A 22,297-nucleotide genomic window follows, 5' to 3' on the forward strand; every position below is an offset into this window, starting at 1 on the left:
ACGACTTGGGAATACCCTAGGCGGTAGATTACAGTGCATTCATGCGGGAATATCATTGATTGATCTGAAATATTATACATTACTTCACCCTCAAAGGGTTTGACAAATGTCTCTTTAGAAAAGGATCATACGAGTACATTTTATAGGATAAACACATATTCCCCGCCTGATACAGGGTGTAGCACTGTGGAGCTGCACTTCGGCAACTGTTACGGGGTATACTCAGAGCAGGGACATGTTCTCCAGCCGGTTCGGCAAGCGACAACGATAACAGCTACACAACAGCACTACTGTGGATCAAGGGGCGGGGGGGGCCGAAGCCGGAGAAAACTGGGGAAGAGGCAGGCAACAACAAGGCGTGAATGCCGTAAGCTTATTGAGGAGCAGCAGCGGCAGTTGCAGTGGCAGTGGCAGTGGCAGCACAAGCCAGAGAGAAGTGGGGACCGGAGACCAGAGACCAGAGACCGAGGCAGAAACGCAACTTGGAGGCTGACTACATCATTACCGTTTTGGCCATGGGCCGCTTGCCATTGTAATTGATGTTGTATTAGAACATCATTTACGCAATTGCCACAGTTACTTGTAGTTGTTGCTGTTGCTGGTACTGGGGATGGAAAATGGAGATGGGTATGGGGTCTGGGGAATGGGGTATGGGGTATGGGGAATGGTGAATGGAGATTTTGTAGTAAGTTTGGTTCTTGGCTTTCCTATAGCTGATGTTCCTGTTACTGTCTGATGGTGCTCCTCCTGTTGCTCCTGTTTTTATTACCGATGTACCTGTATGCAAAAAGTGTGATGTATTTAATTTGATACAAGTTTTATTTGCTAGTGCTTTTATTAACTTGTTTTGCCGTAGCTATGCAATTAATACCCATATGGAATACAGCTATTGAAGCAGAAACCATTTAAATTCATGCCATAAGATATTATTATATTATAACCTTAAAATATTTATAGTTTTGACCGTTTACTGAGAAGTATAGAGAGGTCTCTAATTCATAAATATTCCAGATCAGCTTAAAAACCCTGTTCAGTTTATGATCTGAAACTTCAGAAGCTCGTTATAAATCATATATTGTATTTATCATAGGAAGAACTTATCTATAACTTGATGGATCTACAATGGTTTCTTATGGAAATATATATTATTAGTATCTTATCAAAAAATGCATTTTCAAATTAATAGATAAAATTATGTCGTATGTTTTCGGCCCTGAAGCTCCTGTACATTTTAATTAAATGTAGTTTTAGTAATATTTACAATTTAATATTAAACGATTCCGAAATATTCAGTTTAATTAAGTTTATGTGTTTTCAACTAGAGATAGAACACACTTTATCGAACAAATACATTCTAGGGTATTAGAAGATTGGCTCATATATAAAAATTATAATTATTATATATTCGAATTATTCTTCAAAATTTTATTACTCCACTATATATGTATATATGAAAAGGCCAAAGGGTTAATTAAAAAACTGAAGTTAAACTAGAAATTTAAGTATTGAAAGTTTTAAGCTAAATTTTAATAATAACGTTTAATAAATAATAATAATATAAGTTTAATATCAACGGATGTATCGATTGGGAGAAAAATTGAAGCATGAACACTTAATTGTTTATTCTCTTATTTTGGGTTAGTAAAAAAACGAATTATTCTTTAAAATGTTATTACTCCACTATATACATATATATGTATATGAAAAGGCTAAAGGGTTAATTAAAGACCTCAAGTTAAACTAGAAATTCGATTATTGAAAGTGTTAAGCTAAATTGTTCAAAAAGTTAAATAATAATAATAATAATGAACACTTAATTGTTTATTCTCTTTTTTTGGGTTAGTAAAAAAACGTGTAAATTATCTTTCCATTTATAATAAAAAAGCTCTTATTTAGACGAATCAAATTGTTGTTGTTGTTCAAGATATTAGCCTCATCGTATTATTTAGATATCATAATTATATATTAATATTACATATATAATTAAAATTAGATTTAGATTGAAAAATAGGTACATATTATTCAAATCCAAACATTATGCTGTAAAATGCTCCTGATTTTCTTATAAGCCAATATTAATCAATTTTGGCATGCACTAAATATTAATTTTTGCAAAAATCCACGACTTACTAGAGCTCCCAATTTTGTTCGAGGATTATAGGGACACTTGCATGCAATGCTGTGGCTTCTGCGTTTTCTGTTGCTTTTCAGAAATGCAAAAAATGAGAGGAGGGCAGGAGAACCGAGCAAATCAGTTGTGGAATTTAGTTGTCCGGCAAGTTGATTATTGCATTGGCGGACGGGGAGGGGGGGCAGAGCCGGGGGAGATGGCTGAAGGCCTCCATCCTGGATTACCTTGCCATTGGCCGTGAAGGACCGAAACCGAGACTGAATGATTAATGAACTATCCAGTCGGTATCCAGTCATATGTGGATGGCCTTCACTGAATGCCAGGGAGGGCGGGGAGCCCGAAAAAGAATCCAATTAGTTTGTTTCGGGATGCGAGTGAAAGTCTATAAGTCCACAAACGACTGCCTGCACTCGTAGGTATATTCGTGAAAAGCATTTGACAAGCCGCCCAAAAGAATTTCCCAATCAAACTCTTGACTAATCCACATTGATACTGTCCAGAGCAATCCACCAGCCAGCAGCCAGCAGGCGGCATGCGGCATGCGGCAGGCGGCACGCAGCAGCAACCTGTCTTCCAACGCCGGCCCCTCCTGGGAGCCAAGTTTCAAATGTGTTTTGCCCGAAAAAGGTTCAACTAACGCAATGCCGCCGCCCAAAACGACGAAACAAAACCAAAAACCGAACGCAGAATGCAGAATGGAGAACGCAGCGCCATCGTCGTCGTCGTCGTTCAGGCCCCATGATTGCCAAATCAAATAGCCCGAAAAAAAAAGAAAAGACAACCAAGAGCCAACGGAAAAAAAATGCGTGAAAGCCCACCTTTGGGTCAGTCGAATGATGGGATGCTCTTTCAATTAAATATCTAGAAAATTTATAGGATTCGCTAGAAAGTTCTTAGAATGATCCCGAAAAGATACCAGAGATACGAGCCTAAGATGTGGCCTTAATTTCGGGTCTCTTAGAAGAGACCATTAAACGATATATAATATAGAACGTGTGTCTCCCGATTTTGACTCTTTGTTAATGGAATTTTTTAATTTGAATCTTTTTCGTTCCCCATTCATAAGACATCCAAATATAATTTTTTTAGTGCTCCACAAATTTGTCTGAACATCTGCTAAAATGATTCTTTGGCGAAAATATACCTTCATTTATTTTATGGACTTTATTTTTCTGCATTACAAAATTGCAATGCCATCAGCAAGGGTATGCCAAAAAAAAAAAAAAAAAAAAAAAAATGCTGCGGCACGAAACGAGGCAACATTTTTTACGCTTAAATGGCAGATTGTTAAAATAACAGAGGCGGCAACGGCACGCAAAATTGAACAACGGCACCGTCATTGCTCTCAGGTAGTACTTCCCAGAGGAGAGAGGCAGGAGGAAGAGCCACCAGCCACCAGTCGCCATCCAACGACCCAGCAGCGATCCGGCGATCCGGCGATCCAGCGATCCAACAGGTGCAAGCCAAGATTAACGCAAAATCAAAGCGGAAAAGTCTGACGCGAGCCGAAGAGGAAGAACGAAAGCGGTGGGAGGGGCAGGAGCGACCAGGAGGAGGTGAGGCATTAGAACATTTAGTTAACCCGTCAGTGGTTGTGCGGGGCTAATAAGGGCACGGCTATTCCACAGAAAAAGCTCTATTGTGTTCTTTAAAATATTTTATACCTACGGTTTACCAAATAGAATGTCATTAGTTCTGCATGCATCAGTCGTTTGGATCTTTGAACACCTGGCCTTCAAGCACTTTGAAAGCTGGTTAAGTTTAAGGTTTTGGATAATAATGGTTATATAATTCGGAGAAATATTGGTTATTGTACATCTGGCTTTTCCCATTTTGTAGGAAGGTCTTTTACCATAAAATATACCTAGTAAAATCCTGAAATACCATCAAGATAATCCCCAAGCCCCTGTAAATCTTACATAAGTCCAGTAATAAAGCAGAGAAGTTTATACTTGGCCAGCCCAAGGGTTAAAGGCAGACTTTGGTTCCCCAAATGGTTAACCGAATGCAATTGCTACCGACTCCTGGACTCTGCTGCCACTGCCACTGCCACTGCCGCTGCCGAAGCGCCACACAGCCACTGTCGCAGATCAGAGGCAGCAGCCTGAAGGCAGCGCTGCCGACTCGCTGCCTGCCACATGCAACTGGCAACTGTTGCAACTGCTGCGAGTCGCGCTTCGCTTTTGACTATATCATTAGAAGCATCATTAGAATCACTTGGCAGCGACTTGGCTGCGGGCAACGCCTCGAGTGGATTTTTGCTGCTGCTGCTGCATAATAATTGTTGCCGTTGTGGCAGGTTGCAGGTTGCAGCAGCCTGCCTGCATGCCTCTTGCAGATTTCGGTTTGTGTCTGTCGATTTTCCTTTTTTTTGTTGTTTGCTTTTGCATTGCAATTTCTTCGTTCCCTTCGCTGGGCATTAAACTTTTGATTAGCGCTTTTCCAGGAAAACAGCAACAAATTAGCCAAAGAACGAGCCAGAGATTGCCAGAAGGGTTCAGGAGGGGTTTCCCTTTAACTTTTCATATGAGCAACATGGATTTACCTTTTGCTTTTCTTTGCATTTCTGTTTATTGTACCTCAAGGGTACTCAAGGGCATGCTGTATTCGTGAATGGATTTATATTGCAGGTATATTCAAGAACACAAGTGAATATATCCAAGCCAGTCTGTAGGTGTTTTTTGAACGAAATTCAGTAAAAGCTGTATGTGCCTTTCCCGTTTTCCCATCCATTCTATTTGCGAATAGCGGGTATCCCATAGTCGAGCTATCGACTGGGAATGCCTCCATGTTTCCCCATTGTTTAGACCTGGCTTCCGGGGCACTTGTGATATCATTTTAACACGTTCGAAATGAGTCTTAGACTTGCATTTATTGCTTATTATGCTGCGCTTTTCTTTTCTAATCTACATCTGCCCCTGCCCCAGCCCCTGCCTCTGAGTCTGCCCCTGCCCCTGCCACTGACTCTGCTGCTGGCTGTGACTCTGCCTTTAATGTAGCATTTTACATTAGACTTTTCTAGAGCCTCTGCTTTGGTCTCTTGCCATGTTCTGGGGGCTCAGCCTCCTGGTGGCACCTCTTCTCCAGCCGCTGTCTGCGATCATCGTATGGGAACCCGCAGTTCTCAGAGCCACACACATGCCACAAATTGCAGCACGTAGCTACCATTTAGTTGAATGATCTAAGGCAATTGACATTTGCAATAAAATTGTTTCTCTTTTTTTCTTATCTGTGTTTTTTTTTTTTTTTGCTGTTTGCTGTTGTTGTTAGAAATAAATAAATTAAAAGAATGGTTAAGCTGGGCGTGGTCATTGCCATTGCATTCTAAATGCTTCAAAATGATTTAGAAAGAACAAACCCCGTCATGAGAACTACTGAGACTTATGTGCGTGAAATATATGTATTTGAAATATATTTTCAATTTATCTAACATTTATTCAAACAAGAAAGGCTTCAGAAGAAAGGTAAGACGTATAGCAGACCAGGATCTTGAAGGATTTAAAGGGGTATTCGTATGATATGTATATTTTTATCGCTTAATACTTTTTTAATATTCTTTAATGAGTTAATATTGCTGAAGAATGCAACTGCTGCTTGGATTAAGTTTAATCTTAGTCTTTCCTCAGATATTCTTGTAAAAATTAAGAAGGTGGAAGAAGCTCTACCAAATTCAAGGTCAGTTCTGGATCTAATTGTATGAAGAATCTAAGTAAATTTCGCTTTTCATGAAGAAACTGAATGCTGCTCATACTAATGCGATTTTTTAAAGAAGGAAAATATAAATTAAGTGAGAGACTACCTAAATAAAAGTAAATGAGGAAAAAGATATTAGTGCTTTCATTAAACGTTATCCCTCCAATCATTTTGTATCGCCAAAACTACAGAAATCGATGAAACCTTCGATGGTTTGACATCTCTAACCTAAAATGTATCCTTATTGAAATGAAATTACATTAAAATCAGACTAAAATGCCCTGCTTTACCCAACCTTAACCCAAAAATATAGCCTGGATCTGTTGAAATGAAATAAGATTAAAATCAGACTGACATTCAATCCTCTTCAACGACTGGTGACATGAACTTCCATCTTTATCAGTCATGGGAACCCGAGACCGCATTCAAGAGCAGTTCGAGTGCAATGACACCTTGCCACAGCTGCAGTTGCCTCTTTGCGGCTGCTCTGTGGCTGCTTGGCTTATCGAGCGACCAGCCGCCAACGCATTTGACAACATTTCCATTTGTTTCCTCATTACGAGAGCGGCTGGCAGCCCAGCGCTTTGGCAGTAGAAAATTTCACCGGCCAAGAGTCGAGTTGAATGTTAATTACGTGATGCTGCGAGGAAGCATCTCCTCATCGCTCCATGTGGCGACACCAGTCCAGTCCCCCCCGCCCCCTTGTGGCAGAGACGTCGCGGCGGTCGTGCAAAAGAAAGTGAAATGAGAAGCGTGGAAAGGCGACAAGAGGTGAAGATGGGTCTGCGCCGACTACAGACTACAGACCACAGGGTTCATGACTTTCAGCTGGTGCTGTTGTCGGCTGCTGTGGCAGCCAGAGGAGCGGCCTATTGTGGGGTTAGGGGAAAGGTGAAGAGGGCCGCGGCTTGAGATGGCAAGTTGGGGTGGGCCTTGGGGTCACTGAATAATTCGACTGGTCAATGAGTGTGTGTTGTGTGTGTGAGTGAACGAAGAGTGGGAAACGTTGATGATGATGCCGATGAGCAGGAAGAGTCGGACATATGGATGAGGAAGCCAAACGATGACAGATTACGATGAATGCTTCCTCGATCTCCCAATAGGAAATCATCGTTGTGATGGGATGCAAATCCGGGCAAATGGCAAAAGCAAGACTTAACTATTGGGATGCAAGTACCTCTTCCTCTTGATGCCTTTCATATTCTTTTCCTCAATGCTGAGCAATAATAATAGATCGTTAGATCTTGTGTGGCCTGTCTCAGGATATCACAAGATTTTAGCTTTTCTTTCAGCAGTTCTTCGTCCCTATACATAACCCCAACACTCTAGAAAATAAAGGCCATTTGAATGTAACTTGTAGATACTTTTAGTTATATATATCTTCCCCCCATTAAAGCCTCTTCTTTGACAACATTTTCGCATAGCACTGCTGGGAAAGGCTCCATCAAAAATCCAACCTCAAATGCCAGAGAGGTTAATAAATGTTTCGCCTGTGTGTATTTCTACTATGTATGGTATTGGAATTTAGTGCTAATGCGTACAAGAAAGAGGCGTGACAACCGAAAAAATAACAAAGTGCTAATAATTTCTGTGCGAAATTATGTTCGGGGGCAACGTTCCTCTGTGCAGAGACCGGCTATGCGCCAGAGAATGTCGAAGCTGGAAATAGAGGCAAGTAAGACAATGCTCGAGGCAGGCAAGCGTTTTATACCCTTTGAATATAGCTTTTTATAGGTGATGCCAGGATAGAGAAAGAACAAATAGAGTGCTGAAACAGTGCCATCAATCCTTATAGTTTATAGATTTTTCAGAACTGCAATTTTCATAGACCTGTTCTGTAAGATCTACATTTCCTAGTGACCGAAATTCTCCTGTTCCTTCTTCTATCCAAATGAAAATACCCTCTGGAAGAGTACCAAACCCAAAAACGTTTTACATTTTCTGCGGTTTAATTCGAAGCAATTTGCATTTGTTTCTCCTTTTCCTGCCACAATTTGTTTCTGCCTTATATATTTCGATATATAGTTTTTTGTGTTCATTTGCGTGATTTTTTGTTTTAATTTCTTGCCCGGGGCAGCGGAGAGTCCATTGTAAAGAGATTGGTGGCGGGCTATCTGACAGATACACGCGCGTAATTAAGTTTGGATAGCAACGAGATTGCCTCCCACCCTCCGCGCGAGCAGGTCGCTCGTGGGACGAAGGTTGGCCAAAATAAATCAGCCAACAAGACCAAACAACAATTAAACCAAAGCGAAATCACATTTTTTCGCTGATGGGCTAACAAATTGTAAATATTTGTGGGCTGGCTGGTGGGGGGGGGCATCCATTTAGCTGCCTTTGATAATTACGCATAAATATTTCATATGCGTTTTTTCTCGGTATTTATTTTGTGTCAAGGATGAGCGGAACTACTGACATACATCAATGGACTTCTGGTGGCTGATCTGATGCGCTTTGATTGATTGATAGATTGATCCGACAGCGTGGCCAAAACAAAAACAAAAACCAAAACCAAAACCCCCCAAAATAAACTAAGAAATACAATCAAATGATGTCTTAATGGGCGTTTAATTTGTCTTTCGATGAGCCACCATTTGTTGGGAAATCGCAGAGATAAAGATCTTGATGGGAACCAGTTCTCATTTACTAGATTGAGGGTAGCAGCAGGGTGATATAGGAAGCTGAACTACGGAAAATTCTATTAATGTATGGAATTATTATCATCGTCAGAAGTTTTTCTTAAATGAATCTAATTTTATGGTCTCATAGGCATAGGCATCGCCCCTCATAGGCATAGGGAAGGTAGCTTAAAAACCTAAAAATTCTATAGCTGTACCAATCCTCTGATTGAATTGATTTACTTTCAAGAAACTTATAAGTAATCAATTGAATTCCGGTCGATTTTGCACGCCAAAGAAGATGTTCTTCTAAAGAAAATGAATGGTTAGAGTAAAATTGATGGATAGATTGAGTTGGTTTAATCTACTCGAACCCCCTCTATAATCTAATCATAAACAGTCCACACAATCATCTATTTTATAGAAAATGTCGCCCAGAAATCAAGCGCGTACAGTTTACCCAGAACTGGGGACTGTGGCATGGCTGTGGCAGTAGTCGGGCAATTACCACATAGAGCCTTCAGACTGCCCCTCTCCCGGCCTGCTGCCATGTGGAATTGCGGGGTAATTTGCAAACGCACCAAAGCCGCTGACGACGACCTTAATTAGCGGACAGGCAGAGGAAGCAGGCCGGTCGTCCGCCGCTCTGCAGAGGAGAAGGTGGAGGAATATCAGAGTCAAGAAGAACAAGAACAAGTAATAGGCAAAACGCATATTGCAGAAGGGGGGGTTAGGTTGATAGGCGGTGGAAAGGGCTAGTGCACAGGGGGGGAGGGGGGTCCAGGTAAGTGAAGCGTTCATCGAGCTGAAGGGCGCACCGCGAATTCTAAGAAACCAATTAAGGCGCCACTCGAAGGCACAGTGTCGCCAGAACACTCAAACTGGAGTTGAGAATGTTGCCCGATCAAGAGACAAGATATAAATAAAGAAAATTTAGAATTCAATTGGCAAATTATTAGCTTTAATTATTTGTAATAGGCTAATAGGCACCCAAGCTAACAGCTGCAGAGACGAGGACGAGGAGGAGACAGTGGAACATCTGTTCTGCACAGCTGTTCCTGTCTGTTCAGACATAAGCCTTGATATATGCCCCTTAACCTCCTCTGTCTGTATTTCTTACTATGAAAATTCTATGGATATTTTTAAGCTTAGTGCCAGATGTGGAAAACCCATTAAATTAATGATTCAAGGGTATTGAAAATTATTTTTTCCTGTAAAAAAAGAAAATATATAAAATCATACAAAATTTAAATGGTTTTATAATTTTTCGGGTATGTCATATTTATGCCTTGTTCGTATTCCTTAAGCATTTTGGTTTTAGTTTTTGATGGCACTGTGAACCACTGTGCATTGGAACTTGATGGAGAGCCGCACACATCAATTGAGATATTATGAAATCGCTTCGTTCACTCCGATCCGTTCTCTGCGCCGCTCCCCCATACCATCGCTGCCCCCCCCCCCCCCCCTCAGCCAGTGCGTGCGGTCTGTGTCCGCTAATAGAGACGCATCCACATCCACAGCCACAGCCACATCCTTTTGGGTCGCCTCGCGCTGCTCTAAGACTGAAAACTGAACCGAGCAACGCATAGCATTTGCCTTGTTAATGATGTGCCGTGCGCGCATTTAAATAAAGTGCCGCCCATTATAATGAGCCGAGCGTCTCCATCTGCCTCTCTATACCCTGGAAGAGGGTATTGCAAATTTGGACAGGGTCCACAATACCATAAGCAATAACTATATTTTTTCAGTATTTAAAAATATTTTAAATAGATTTAGTCATATATCACTTGAAACTATAGCTCCCATTGGAGAAATCGGTTCTATATATAGTTCTTATGAAGGTAACTTAGGACCTACGAATAGTCCAGAGAAAATATCGATGGTGAAGGGAACTATTTACTATTCTTATATATGGCTTCTTTTGGTAACCTCTTTGTTCAGTTAAACATTGACTTATTAGCTATTCCAAAGGGTATACAAACTGCATCATCTGTGGTCATCTTTCATGCATTTTTCGTTGTTAGCGTCTGTCGTTGATAGTACCAGTATTGTCTGTTGGCCTGGCTGTTGGCCATCGTTGTCGACATCTCAACGTCATAAAGGAGCGGCAGCGCCCCCTTCTCCATGTTCGGTCTGTTCGGGTTCTAATGAGCGGCTCATAAAACGCGCTAAAGTTTGCACATAAAAAGGGTTGACCACGGCCGGGGATCCCATACAAAACGCATAATTAAGCCTGAATGGTTCTCTCTCTCTCTCTTTCTCTCCCTATAAAGATTGGAGAGGTCAAGCTGAGGGTTGTGAAACTAACTCAAATGATTCTCATCTATGCCGCAATGCTCATTCAATTACGAAACTAATTTCTCTGCAAATTATATGGAGAGTAAATGTGTATTGTAAAAACAATCCTAAGATCGAAAAATGTACGGGAAAATGTGTAATCAAAAACACTTTTAGCAAATGTTTCGGAAACTGCTAAGACTTGACAATAAGCCGAAGCTGACGCGCGGATCTCGGCCAAAAACGCCCGAAAGTTATCCTTTCTGTTATGACACTATACTGTAGCTATCAACCATAAATACTACCTGTGTTATGCCACCATATTGCCACTTGTCACCATATAAAAAGATACATTTGAATCTACTTATAAGTACATACATATGTATATGTGTCTCGCTCGCACTTTTCTCCTTGCTAGCTGCTATGACACAACAACTTCACAGCTGTCAGGCAGAGCTCTCTCAAAACAACACCAGGCTGACAGCTATGACACATCAACATTTTTGAAAAAACTCCCATTCGTACCACTAGTCAACAAAATTTAACTTTTTGTTTACGCTTCGAGCTAAAACCGACTTTTTTTATGGATTTCGGATCTTAGAATTAGTTTAATAAATTATGGTTAAATTAACTGTATTGAATTTTGCAATTCTGACAAGCTGAAGCGCAAATATGATGTTGCATAGTGTAGTCAGGCGGAAGAAAAATATTAGTGGAGCTGCCGCCTCTCAGGTTGCATCTTCAGGTTGCAAGCAACCGAACATTTATCGCAACCAACTCGAAAAAAATAAAGGAAAAATGAAATATTTTTCCCTGTGAAAATGCTCAAATAGAAAGTTTCTCTCTCCCCCTCTTGCTGCAATAAAACAATTAAGGCAACGCTAGAGAGGGCGAGACAGGGTGAGAGAAAAACTCGAGACAAAACTGCAAGCTCAGTGAAAAGAAAGCAGAAGAAGACCCGCCCCGTTCCGTCCCCGTTGCTGCCGCTGTTCTTCTTGCAACCTTAATGACTGCGGTTTAGCAGTCAGCGGTAAACAGTTTTACATGCATGGAGCGGGACGAGCCTTCGCCTCTGGTCCTCTGGTCCTCTGCATAGTATTTTCCTTGTGTGGTCGGTCGGTCGACAATTGACATAACATAAACATTTGCACAGACACACACACACACATTGAGACAATCGCCTAATTATGGCCCTTCGCTGTTTATTCTCCTTCTTTCTTCTCTTTGCTCGATCTGCTGGCCCCCCCCCGTCCCCTTCAATCGATTCAAATGCCCGACAATCTTTTCAATTATTTCTTATCACCTACGGTCCTCAGGCGAATACCATTAGCACTGCCAATACACTCAGCGAAAAAATCAATTTCCTTTAACGGTTGAACTTTAGTGGTATTTAAGGAAGAAAATTCCTCAGGTTGCAACATGTATTAGCCTGAAAAAGAACCACTTAAAGCGGTTAATGTTCATACTATGAGAGCATTCCCACAAATAATTGCGTTTTTCCAATAAAATTAAGCTATTAATGTTAAAAGATATGTTCTTAAACATATGTTATAAGTTTAACCTTCAGATAAGCTGAATAGGAAAAAACAGACGGTCGCTCCTCGAAAAGGAGCTCAAAAGGATTGGCAATCCATCAAGATTTTTAAAACCCATAGAAAAGAAAGACATAAAATGGAATAGAAATAACCTATCAAACTATGATCGCGGTGGAAAGAAGTAGTAATGACAATATATCTTTGGTTTAGCCTGAAGGCCTTATTGGTCAACTATGTAACCTATTTTCCTCAGTGTAGCTGGCAACATTGTTGCCATGTTGTTAATGGCATTTGTTCTTCTTCTTTCTTTGCAGATGCTTAGCATATTCCCCATTTCGACCTTGTCGAGACCTTGTCGAGCATATCTTAACTGGTCCGGACAACGACAACAGATTGATATAAATTTTGCCACATTTTTACCTATCGCAAGAGTGTTTTTGGTTTGGATCGAAATCCCATGTGAGTAGAGTGAGATGGAATCATTTACTTAGTTTACTTAGTTTATTAATATAATTACTTCTCTTTCAGAGACTACACTGCCAGTTTTCTCAACAATCTGATCAGGATCAGTTGGATGCCCAAAAAACTGTTTTACTCAAACTTTTAATACTCTACTTTGCAGGTAAAAATTGAAAAAAAAATCGAGGTAGTACTGGTACCCTTTCCAAAACCATCTAAATGCCGTGGTTTTGCCGGATTTTGCTTAATTGGCAAGTTTTTAATACACAAAGTACATATATCAGAAATATTTTTAATATTAACTAAGGCAATTAAAGGGAGCACCCTTTCGATATCCATCCCCCCTGGTATACAGCTGGGCCGAAAAAAATAGCACCAATTTACAAAGAAATCAAAAAACTATAAAATGCAAGGAAACTTTCCGCATTATTTGGTAAAATATCCATCCAAACATATTTATTGCATTAGAAACATATTGTTTAATTTGACCAAAAATATTAGCAATGGGTTTCTGATTACTGGTGCTATTTTCAACGCCACTGTGTATATATATTTTTTTTCAATGTACATATATCTCTTATATATCTCCTGAAAAGGAGATAGGATACCTATCCTATCCTATCCGGGGTGGACTCCATCCGGGTTGGGAGTATCCAACACGGAGACTCCCACAATTTTTTATATCTTACAAATTAATTTCTCTAATAAAAACAAAAAGTCTGTAAAGGCCTTTCTACAAGCATATTCCAATGAAAACATTTTAATCTTAATTTTTATCCCGATCCTTATGACACATGAATAAAAATAAAAGTAATATAAAAAAATATTAAAAATAATGTACACAATCATTTTAAATTAATTAAATAATATCTTTTATAAAAAATATAAAATAAAAATTTTAATCTTGAAATATTAGATTTAAGTAAATAACTTTCTACCATAATAATAATTTGTAGCTCTGGGATATAGATGAAAATAAATAATGTTATTGGTGTTTTTGGTACAGATATCACAGTTCTTTAATTTTATCTTTTCTGTTAGCAGCACGACCAATCCAGTTCCCCGGTTCCCAGTTCCGTGGAAGATCATGATTCTCCAATCAAATTTCTTTCATTAGCGATCGATCCCCAAGACCTTTACACAGTTCTCTCCTCCGCTTATGCCCCGCCTCAAGCGGGCTCTATTTAGAAAAGTGAAACCACTCGACCAACTTCTGTTGACACCTCGCATATGATCTCGATGCCATCCCAGCCCATCCCAGTCTTCAATCTGAAGTCTCCATAACCGTCTTACATCAATCGCACGTTCGTTGGTGGATCGCCGGACCCACTTGCACTTTCAGCCTCGTCATTCTACCATGTGGACAACTTTCATCTTTCGCTGTGCCTGTTGCTGCTGCTGCTGCTGCACTTTCGTTCAATCGGTCAACGCAACGCTGTGGCTGGGAGGTTGCATTGCGTTGACGCTGCCGCTGCCGCTGCCGGTGCCGGTGCAGCTGCCGTGCCTTGGGGGCACCTTATGATGCACGTCGATGTCGATGGTAATTTGCATATTTTCCGCATGCTCAGACGACGAGACGAGCGAGGCCTGCCAGCAGGCTGGCTGGCTGGCAGGGTCCGGTCCATCGGCAGTTTATTAAACAAAAATATTGACATGAAAATCGGCTTTCGATTTCCATGCGGCGGCGATCTCGCGCGATGCTGCGACAAATTGTGTGGCAGTTGCACCACCAAAACGAAACCAAACCAAACGAGATTAAATGGAAAGTGAAGTGCTGGTGCGCTTGCGCTTGCGTCGCCAATCAACTCGAAGTCTCGGAGTGCAACCTGAAGCCCGAATCTGAAGCTGCATCTGAAGCTGAGGCCAGCTCTTAGCTCTCAGTTTGTCGTCTGTGTAATTAGGACAAAATGTCTAATGTTGACCAATGCCGAAAAAGTCAATTCAACTTGGACGACCAGTGCGAGATGCAGTCTGGTTTCGATTTACGCACTTTAATGATCATTTAGCAGTGGACAAACTTTGTATTGCCTCGCTTTTGCTTTTGCTATTTAGCCGGGGCAACTTTAAGCCGATCAATCTGGGCTGCAACTTTTACTTCGACTGTGGAAAGTTCTTCTATTTGACCAAAGAGAAGATGTCTGGTGTTCGGGCTTTCTTTTGGGAAATTCAATTTCACACAAACTGAAACCGAGAGTTTATGTTTCTACTTCTGTTTTCAAGGGGGCGGGGAGGTCTTAGCTTTCTGGATTATGTTTTGGGGATCAAGTTTCATCAATAATCGATTTTGGTCTCAGGTTTTCTTCACCAAATAATTTGTAGATCAATCCTTTATGGGAGATGGTGCTTTTATTTTGGTCAACTGCTTATATTATATTTCGACTAAATAAGATCTTATCCAGGGGAAAAAAAGTGTGTAGCAAATTAAATATTCGATTTTTAAATACAAAAATAGTGAAATTAAATAGAATTTAATTCGATTTAAACGTAAATTATTTAAAAAGACTTTTTAATACTGCCCAAATTCTATCTAAGTATAAAACACTTAAAAATAAATTAAGTATATTAAATTTGTATTCGATAATATACAAATGTAAGTGAAACCACTTTCTATGAACAATTTCCACTGCGTTTATAAATCTAAGAGTAAATATTAAAATTAAAGGGATTATATTTATATTCGAAAAATAAATAAATTTAAAAATACTTATTATTTGACACCCATGCAGAGCCCAATCCCTATATACATATATGTATGTATGTACATATTTATGTAAAATAATTACAGTTATTGCATATCGGAAGTATGAGAATGGCAAACCAAAGTCCCGTTAACAGCATGGCGGCTCCATTACCACCTGAAGAAGACAGACCCCCAACTATTTTGTGAGGAGCAAAACTGAATTAAAGCAACAATTATTTATTTAATCATATTTCATTGAGATTGAGCAATCAGCTGAAAGAGCAGCACAGAACTGTCGGCTGCTACCTGACACTGCAACAACAACGACAACTGCAGCAGCAGAAGCATCTTCTGCAATTATTTGTGCATTAGAAGAAGCGTTCTACCTCAAGCTGGCGGCTAATGTCAGTTTAAGTGTTGGAATGAATAGAAAACATACCAAGGAAGTGCACTGACACACACACTCACACACACTTACATACACAGAGAGAGAGATCGCGGGAACTGGTGGGAAAATGCTGTCCCACAACCAGATTGTTTGGGCCTCAAATAATATTCGCATTAAGAATGACAGCAATGTGCGCAAGTCCTTAAATGTAACCAATATATGGTTACACAGCTACCAAATTAAATTAATTCATCGGAAAATGATCCTAAAATGGATAGCCCACGCAGAGCAGCAACAGCAACAGCAGCCGGTGCCGTTTACCGGTTGCTCAATGGAAGTCAATGGGCTGTGACGACCTTATGGCCAATGGGCTTTTGGCAATTCATATTGGAATTGCTTAGGATACGTAACTGAATGTAACCATAATATATTTATGTACATGTATGTATGTATCCTTAAAACAGTCTAAGGGAATTTGAAATCATAAAAATACTGAACCCTACCTCCGATTGGAAGGTGGCCAAGATAGAGGAGAGCAATGGACGGGGGCGCCAATTCATCCTCGTCCTGAGAGAGGGGTCGGTGGGGCTTTTCAGCGTTAAGGAGGGCTACAAAAAAATCCGACTCATAAGGAGACATCGAGCATGGAGGCTAAGCCTACGATATCGGACGTAGCATCAGTGGTGTCGACCGACTTCCTGGGCGGCGTTGAAGCTCAGGAATGTCGCTGACACTCCTGCAGATAAAACTCCACCATTGTAATGCAGGCGCATGCTGCCTACGTTTTTAAACCACACCTTCAAATTTAATACTTTACATGGTTTTTTTTTTAGTATACTATAATTATAATTATATATAAGATACTTTTAATATATACACCACTTATAATATATCCATATAAACTTATAAACTTGGTTACCCTTTTCCACAGGTTTAAATATATCGTACATTAACGGAAACGGTTTTGGCACATGAAACATCTGTTGAGTACGTAACATCCCAGACGCACTTATGTTTCATTCCGAACAAACTTACGTTTTTGTGCTTTGACTTTATTTGTTTAACCCTTATTTAAGAAAAATTCAATGAAAAGGGAGTAATTCAAATTGGATCTATCAATCATATTATATGATGCTTTCAGGTATGAAAGTTATTTCAAATCGGGTATCAAATGGTTTCCAGTCCTTGACGGAGAACAATTAACCCGTTGCAAGGCGGTATTTGAATATATACATTTCCCATCTAGGTGTCGCTTTTGGTAATTACATAAAAAGTAGTTAATATGTATCAAATGTGTAGTTAGAGTGTACTTACCATGTAAATAAAATAATTTATTGGAAATTGTTGTTGATCGTTTTCCCTGAACCCTATTTCATAAACAATGCAATAAAAATAAAAACTTAAATTTAACCAGTCTTGTAGAAAATAGATTCATTAATCGGATAAAATTATGTGGGCATAGATAAAGGCCCGGTTGACAACATTTAAATCCTTGTCGCTCACATTCAAAAAAGTTCGATTTGGCGCGCACCACTCGGTATATTTTTCAAGTGAGACCGTATATACTGTAGAAACTGGTTTTCGCCGCGCTCCCATGTGGTGTTTTTTAGTGCTAAATGGTATTTTTGTCATCTATTAATTTAATTTTCAATTTTATATAAAAATCCAATAAATGCAAGTATTTCGAATAGACCAATCATGTATAAAATTGATTCATCAATCGTACAAAATTGAGTGGGCATGGCTAAATGTTCTATATAGATAGTATTATTCAACGGAACAAAGAATATGAGGAATTGGTCGTTTTTTTGAATCGAATTTGAATTCGCCGCAGTCCGTCGCAGTTCGCCGCAGTTCGCCGCAATTCGCTTTAGCAACAATGAGTCCCATTCCATACACAATGTTGCAGCAACATTTACTTGAAAACCGTGTTTTAGTCAAAATACAATAAAAGCAAGGACTAAAAACTAACCAGTTGTGTAGAAAATTGATTCATTAATCGTATAAAATTATGTGGGCATAGATAAAGGCCCGGTTGACAACATTTAAATCCTTGTCGCTCACATTCAAAAAAGTTCGATTTGGCGCGCACCACTCGGTATATTTTTCAAGTGAGACCGTATATACTGTAGAAACTGGTTTTCGCCGCGCTCCCATGTGGTGTTTTTTAGTGCTAAATGGTATTTTTGTCATCTATTAATTTAATTTTCAATTTTATATAAAAATCCAATAAATGCAAGTATTTCGAATAGACCAATCATGTATAAAATTGATTCATCAATCGTACAAAATTGAGTGGGCATGGCTAAATGTTCTATATAGATAGTATTATTCAACGGAACAAAGAATATGAGGAATTGGTCGTTTTTTTGAATCGAATTTGAATTCGCCGCAGTTCGCCGCAATTCGCTTTGGCAACAATGAGTCTCATTCCATACACAAATGTTGCGCATTCCATGCACAAATGTTGCTAACTCCATGCACACATACCCTGGGGCAAATGGATGTTATAGAATTGTGAATACGTTTGTCTTCCAAGGCTCAGTAGGTATCAGGATCGACATAAATATATACAAGATACTAAAAAGGTACTTGAATATTTCTAAGGAATATCAATTTGAGAAAATTTCTTTATAAATCACGTTTCATCTTCATATAAAATTAACAAAATAGGGTATTCCAAGGCCTAAACGCATCACAGTGACTCTTTTTTTGTCGAACTTTTCCGTTCAAACCTCTTTTTACACAAAATCCAATAAAAGCAGGGATTCAAAACTATCCAATCGTGTAGAAAATTTATTCATCAATGGGATAAAATTATGTGGGCATGGCTAGATGTTCTATATAGCTAATAATATCCGACGGAATATCAAAATCGAGGAATATGTAAAACAGAACTTGAATTCGTCAGTATATTTACGGTATATTTTTTAAATGAGACGGTATATTTGGGTATATTCTGATAAATCCGTGGTCACACTGCTGCAATCGAAAACAACCATTTTGACGCACGGTAAAAAAAATAATTTAATTTATAAAATAAAACAGCTAGCAATTCGATTAGAATTTGCAGCCGCGTTTAAGTGCATTAAAAGTGAATTCCAATACAAACATGTGAGTAGTAATGGCCAGTGCCGTGGTGTCTTATTGAAACATATCATATTCTTGACCAAAAATTAGGGCGCGTGCCCAGAGTCCCGCCGGCGAGGGTGAAAAGGATGTCAAAGAGAAAGACGCGAAAGAGAAGGAGGGGGGCAAGGCAGCGACCACCAGCAACTCTTCGCGCAGGGAGCGCGAACGCAAACGCCGTGGTTCCGCCTCCTCTAGCAGCGACTCCAGCAGAAGGTAAATCCCAAAAGACACGCAATTTTTGCACAAATTGACAGCCGGCCTAACTGGAAAAAGTGTCACCAAAAATGTATGTAAATGATAATTCCAGTTCATCTGACAGCAGCTCGTCGCGCAGCAGCTCTGGCACTGGGTCCCGCTCCAGCTCGAGCAGTTCCAGTGATTCGTCGAGCTCCTCCTCGTCCTCGTCCAGCGACTCGGATCGTAGCGAGAAGAACCGTCGTCGTGGAGCAGCCGGTGGTGGCGGTGGCGCCGCTGGTGGGAAGGATAAAGACAAAGAGAAGTCGCGTACGCGATCTCGGTCACCGCGTCGCACATCAAAATCTCCACAGCCCAGCAACAAGGCTCGCAAGGAACCCGAACGCGAGCGAGAGCGTCGCAGCCGGTCCAGGGATCGTGCTCGTCGTGCCGGCTCTAATGACAGAGGCGCCGTGGGAGGCGACAGTAACAATGTGAAGCGAGAGCGGTCCCGCTCGGGCAGTCGCTCGCGGTCGCCACGGCGTCGTGGCCGCACTTCGGGAGACAGGACTCCGCCGCCGAAGAGACGCGAGCGCACACGTTCACGCACACCGCGTTCGCGCTCACCCACACCGAAGCCGGTGCGCATTCATGTCGGTCGACTGACCCGCAACGTGACCAAGGATCATGTATTCGAGATCTTCAGCAGCTTTGGAGATGTGAAGTCCGTGGAGTTTCCAACCGATCGCTACCATCCGAATTTCGGGCGAGGCATGGCCTACGTGGAGTATGGCACCGCCGAGGACTGTGAGAGTGCCATGAAGCACATGGATGGCGGCCAGGTTGATGGCCAAGAGATAACCGTGTCGCCCGTTATCATACCCAAACAGCGGCCACCCATGCGTCGTCCGTCGCCACCGATGCGACGGCCGCAAGGCAACCGCTGGCGTTCCCCGCCGCAATTCAATCGATTCAATAATCGTGGTGGCGGCGGACGTCGGCCATCACCCCCTAACCGTAACCGGAATCGTTCACCGCGCCGTCGCTCTCGGTCCCCCATCCGTCGTCGACGCCGCAGCAACAGCTCAGACAGCTCCCGCTAGAGGGATCCTTAGATGTACATTGGACAAGCGATTTCTACTGATTTATACACATAAAACACAAGCTTCAATTTATTTCACATTATTATCGGAACAATAAACGTGCGCGGAGCATATGCGGCACTTAATAAATATATAAATTATGCACAAGCCTCCTTCTATTAGCTAGTGTATGAAGGTGCATTCAGAATCCTCCAGGGGACATCCCAACGGATGATGCAGCTTGAAGAAGCAGTCTCGCTTCTTGATGGCCAGACGGGGATGTGGAACAGCAGTCATCTGAGGCTTGCGTATGCCAATAAGATCGCCGCCACAGAACTGAAAGACCTCGTGTTTGTTCCTCAACAAAGTCTTAATGCCACCGCACTCTGACTTGATGCCGCTCAGCTCTTCTTTGGTCAGAGTTTGAGCAATGTCTCGCATCGGCAGACGGCCGGACCAACTGTCTTCATGACTGTCAAGCAGCAAGCGAAAGATCTTTAGCACCAGGCCATTAATAATAGATCTATCTACTTTCGTGCAATTTCGTACGATTTCCTCCTTCTCGCGCAGCTTTATGGTGATCAACTCGTCCTTTGGATCTCCTATTTTGTACTTCTGCAGCTCTTCTTGCACAAAATTCTCCATACTTTGAGTATCCTTAGAGGTCCTTTTGAGGCCCAGCAATGCCAAACGCTTGGTGCTGGGTATTTTCAGGCGATCCTGAAGCGTCTCGAAGCCACACTGCTCGGACACCTTAAAAACATAATGTAAGAAGTCCTGATAGGCACTTATGCTAGTGTTTCGCCGCTGGAACTTCGCCCCGCTCAATTCGTACGGGCAGCAGGGCAACAGAAAGAAGTGTGTGTTCAGGCGCCCGGCCAAAACCGGCAGCCAGGGCGAGAGTTCATCGGAATGGTTACCAATCAGCCAGTCAATTTCTGGGAATGCCAAGCGAAAGCTATTCGGCTCCACAGCCTGTTCGATGAGGCTTTTGCTAGTCTCCGCCGGATAGAGCGACCAAAGCTTTCGTTTGCGTATATCATAGCCATAGCCGGAATAGCCCTCTGCATTAAGAATGTGAACCAGCAGACCATTGCCACAGCCCAGATCGGCGAAAGCCTTGGGCTCTGTTTGAGTCTGACCCCACAGGACTATGAGGTACGCTGCTATCGCCAGGTCCTCGTATATGAACTTTAACGGATCTGTGGACTCCTGTGCCGTTTGCCAGTACTGCAGCAGGCGCTGGGCATGCTTTTGTTTTAGCTCCTTATACAAATCATTGTACTTCTCCACATCAACCAGGCCGAGAGACTTCACCTTGGTCTCGTCCGGTTTACTTTGCGACCAGCTTAGCAGCTTGGGCTTCAGCACAAACTCCTGCCATCTACCAGTCTGCAGAGAGTCAATCTCCAACTGCCCGCCATCGAGCCGCACCGAGAAGTCTTCGAAATCATCGCTGGCAATCTGGCATCGGTAGTGGCGTTGCTGAAAATCTGCCAACACATTTGAATGGGGAAAAGAACAAATAAATGTACGGCTTGTCTCACCCACAAATGCTGTGGCCAGAATGTTCTCCTTTAGTTTCTTGGGCAGTAATTTAAAGCCAATCCTAAAGCCTCTGCACGTGCGTTTCTCTGGCCGCTCCCTCAGCGTCCTCTCCAGTTCTTCTTGTGTGGAATCGCACAGTGGTTCTTCATCTTGTTGCTTTTGTACTCGGCTGATGACCACTTCGAATATCTTCTTATTCAAGGCATGGTAGTTTTTGATTAAAATTCCAATCGCCAGCCAGAATTGCGGTTCCTCGACAGCTGACATGTCCAGTTAGTGTTGCCAAACTGGCTTTTTCCCGTTGATCAAGCTTTTTTAAATTTCGGTTTTTTAGTATTTTTTGGTATATTTTAAAATGTTTAAATAATCAATAACAATCTCTAAATTGAGCAATATGAACCACTATCCTTTGCTAAAACGTTTTTTTGTTTGACCTATTTCGCTAAAACATTTTCAACGCAAAATGCAATAAAAGCAAGTATTAAGAATAAGCCGGTCAAGTAGAAAATAGATTCAATAATTGGATACAATTATGTGGGCATGGCTAAATGTTCTATATAGCTAAAAATATTCGACAGAA

General features: G+C 41.2%; 2 protein-coding genes across 4 annotated transcripts; one reads left to right on the plus strand and one right to left on the minus strand.

Moving 5' to 3' along the window:
- The first annotated feature begins 18,738 nt into the window (after positions 1–18,738).
- RnpS1 (RNA-binding protein S1) lies at positions 18,739–20,327 on the plus strand. Of its 3 annotated transcripts, none has more exons than XM_015182530.2 (3): positions 18,739–18,895; positions 18,962–19,126; positions 19,233–20,327. In XM_015182530.2, coding segments are annotated over exons 1-3 (1,125 nt in total). In that variant the 5' UTR covers positions 18,739–18,893; the 3' UTR covers positions 20,191–20,327. The 3 variants fall into 3 exon arrangements, with proteins under 3 accessions (XP_015038016.1, XP_033232835.1, XP_001359563.2); XM_033376944.1 differs by having other exon boundaries at positions 19,236–20,327; XM_001359526.5 differs by having other exon boundaries at positions 18,740–18,895; positions 19,221–20,327.
- LOC4802697 (probable tRNA (uracil-O(2)-)-methyltransferase) lies at positions 20,232–22,018 on the minus strand. Its single transcript, XM_001359527.4, has 2 exons — positions 21,717–22,018; positions 20,232–21,662 (listed from the first exon to the last, which is right to left on the minus strand). Exons 1-2 carry the CDS (start codon positions 21,982–21,984, stop codon positions 20,353–20,355), a joined length of 1,578 nt encoding a protein of 525 aa, XP_001359564.3. The 5' UTR covers positions 21,985–22,018; the 3' UTR covers positions 20,232–20,352.
- Positions 22,019–22,297: the final 279 nt, after the last annotated feature.

The sequence above is a fragment of the Drosophila pseudoobscura genome, chromosome 2, assembly GCF_009870125.1.
Source record: "Drosophila pseudoobscura strain MV-25-SWS-2005 chromosome 2, UCI_Dpse_MV25, whole genome shotgun sequence".
Classification (NCBI taxonomy): domain Eukaryota; kingdom Metazoa; phylum Arthropoda; class Insecta; order Diptera; family Drosophilidae; genus Drosophila; species Drosophila pseudoobscura.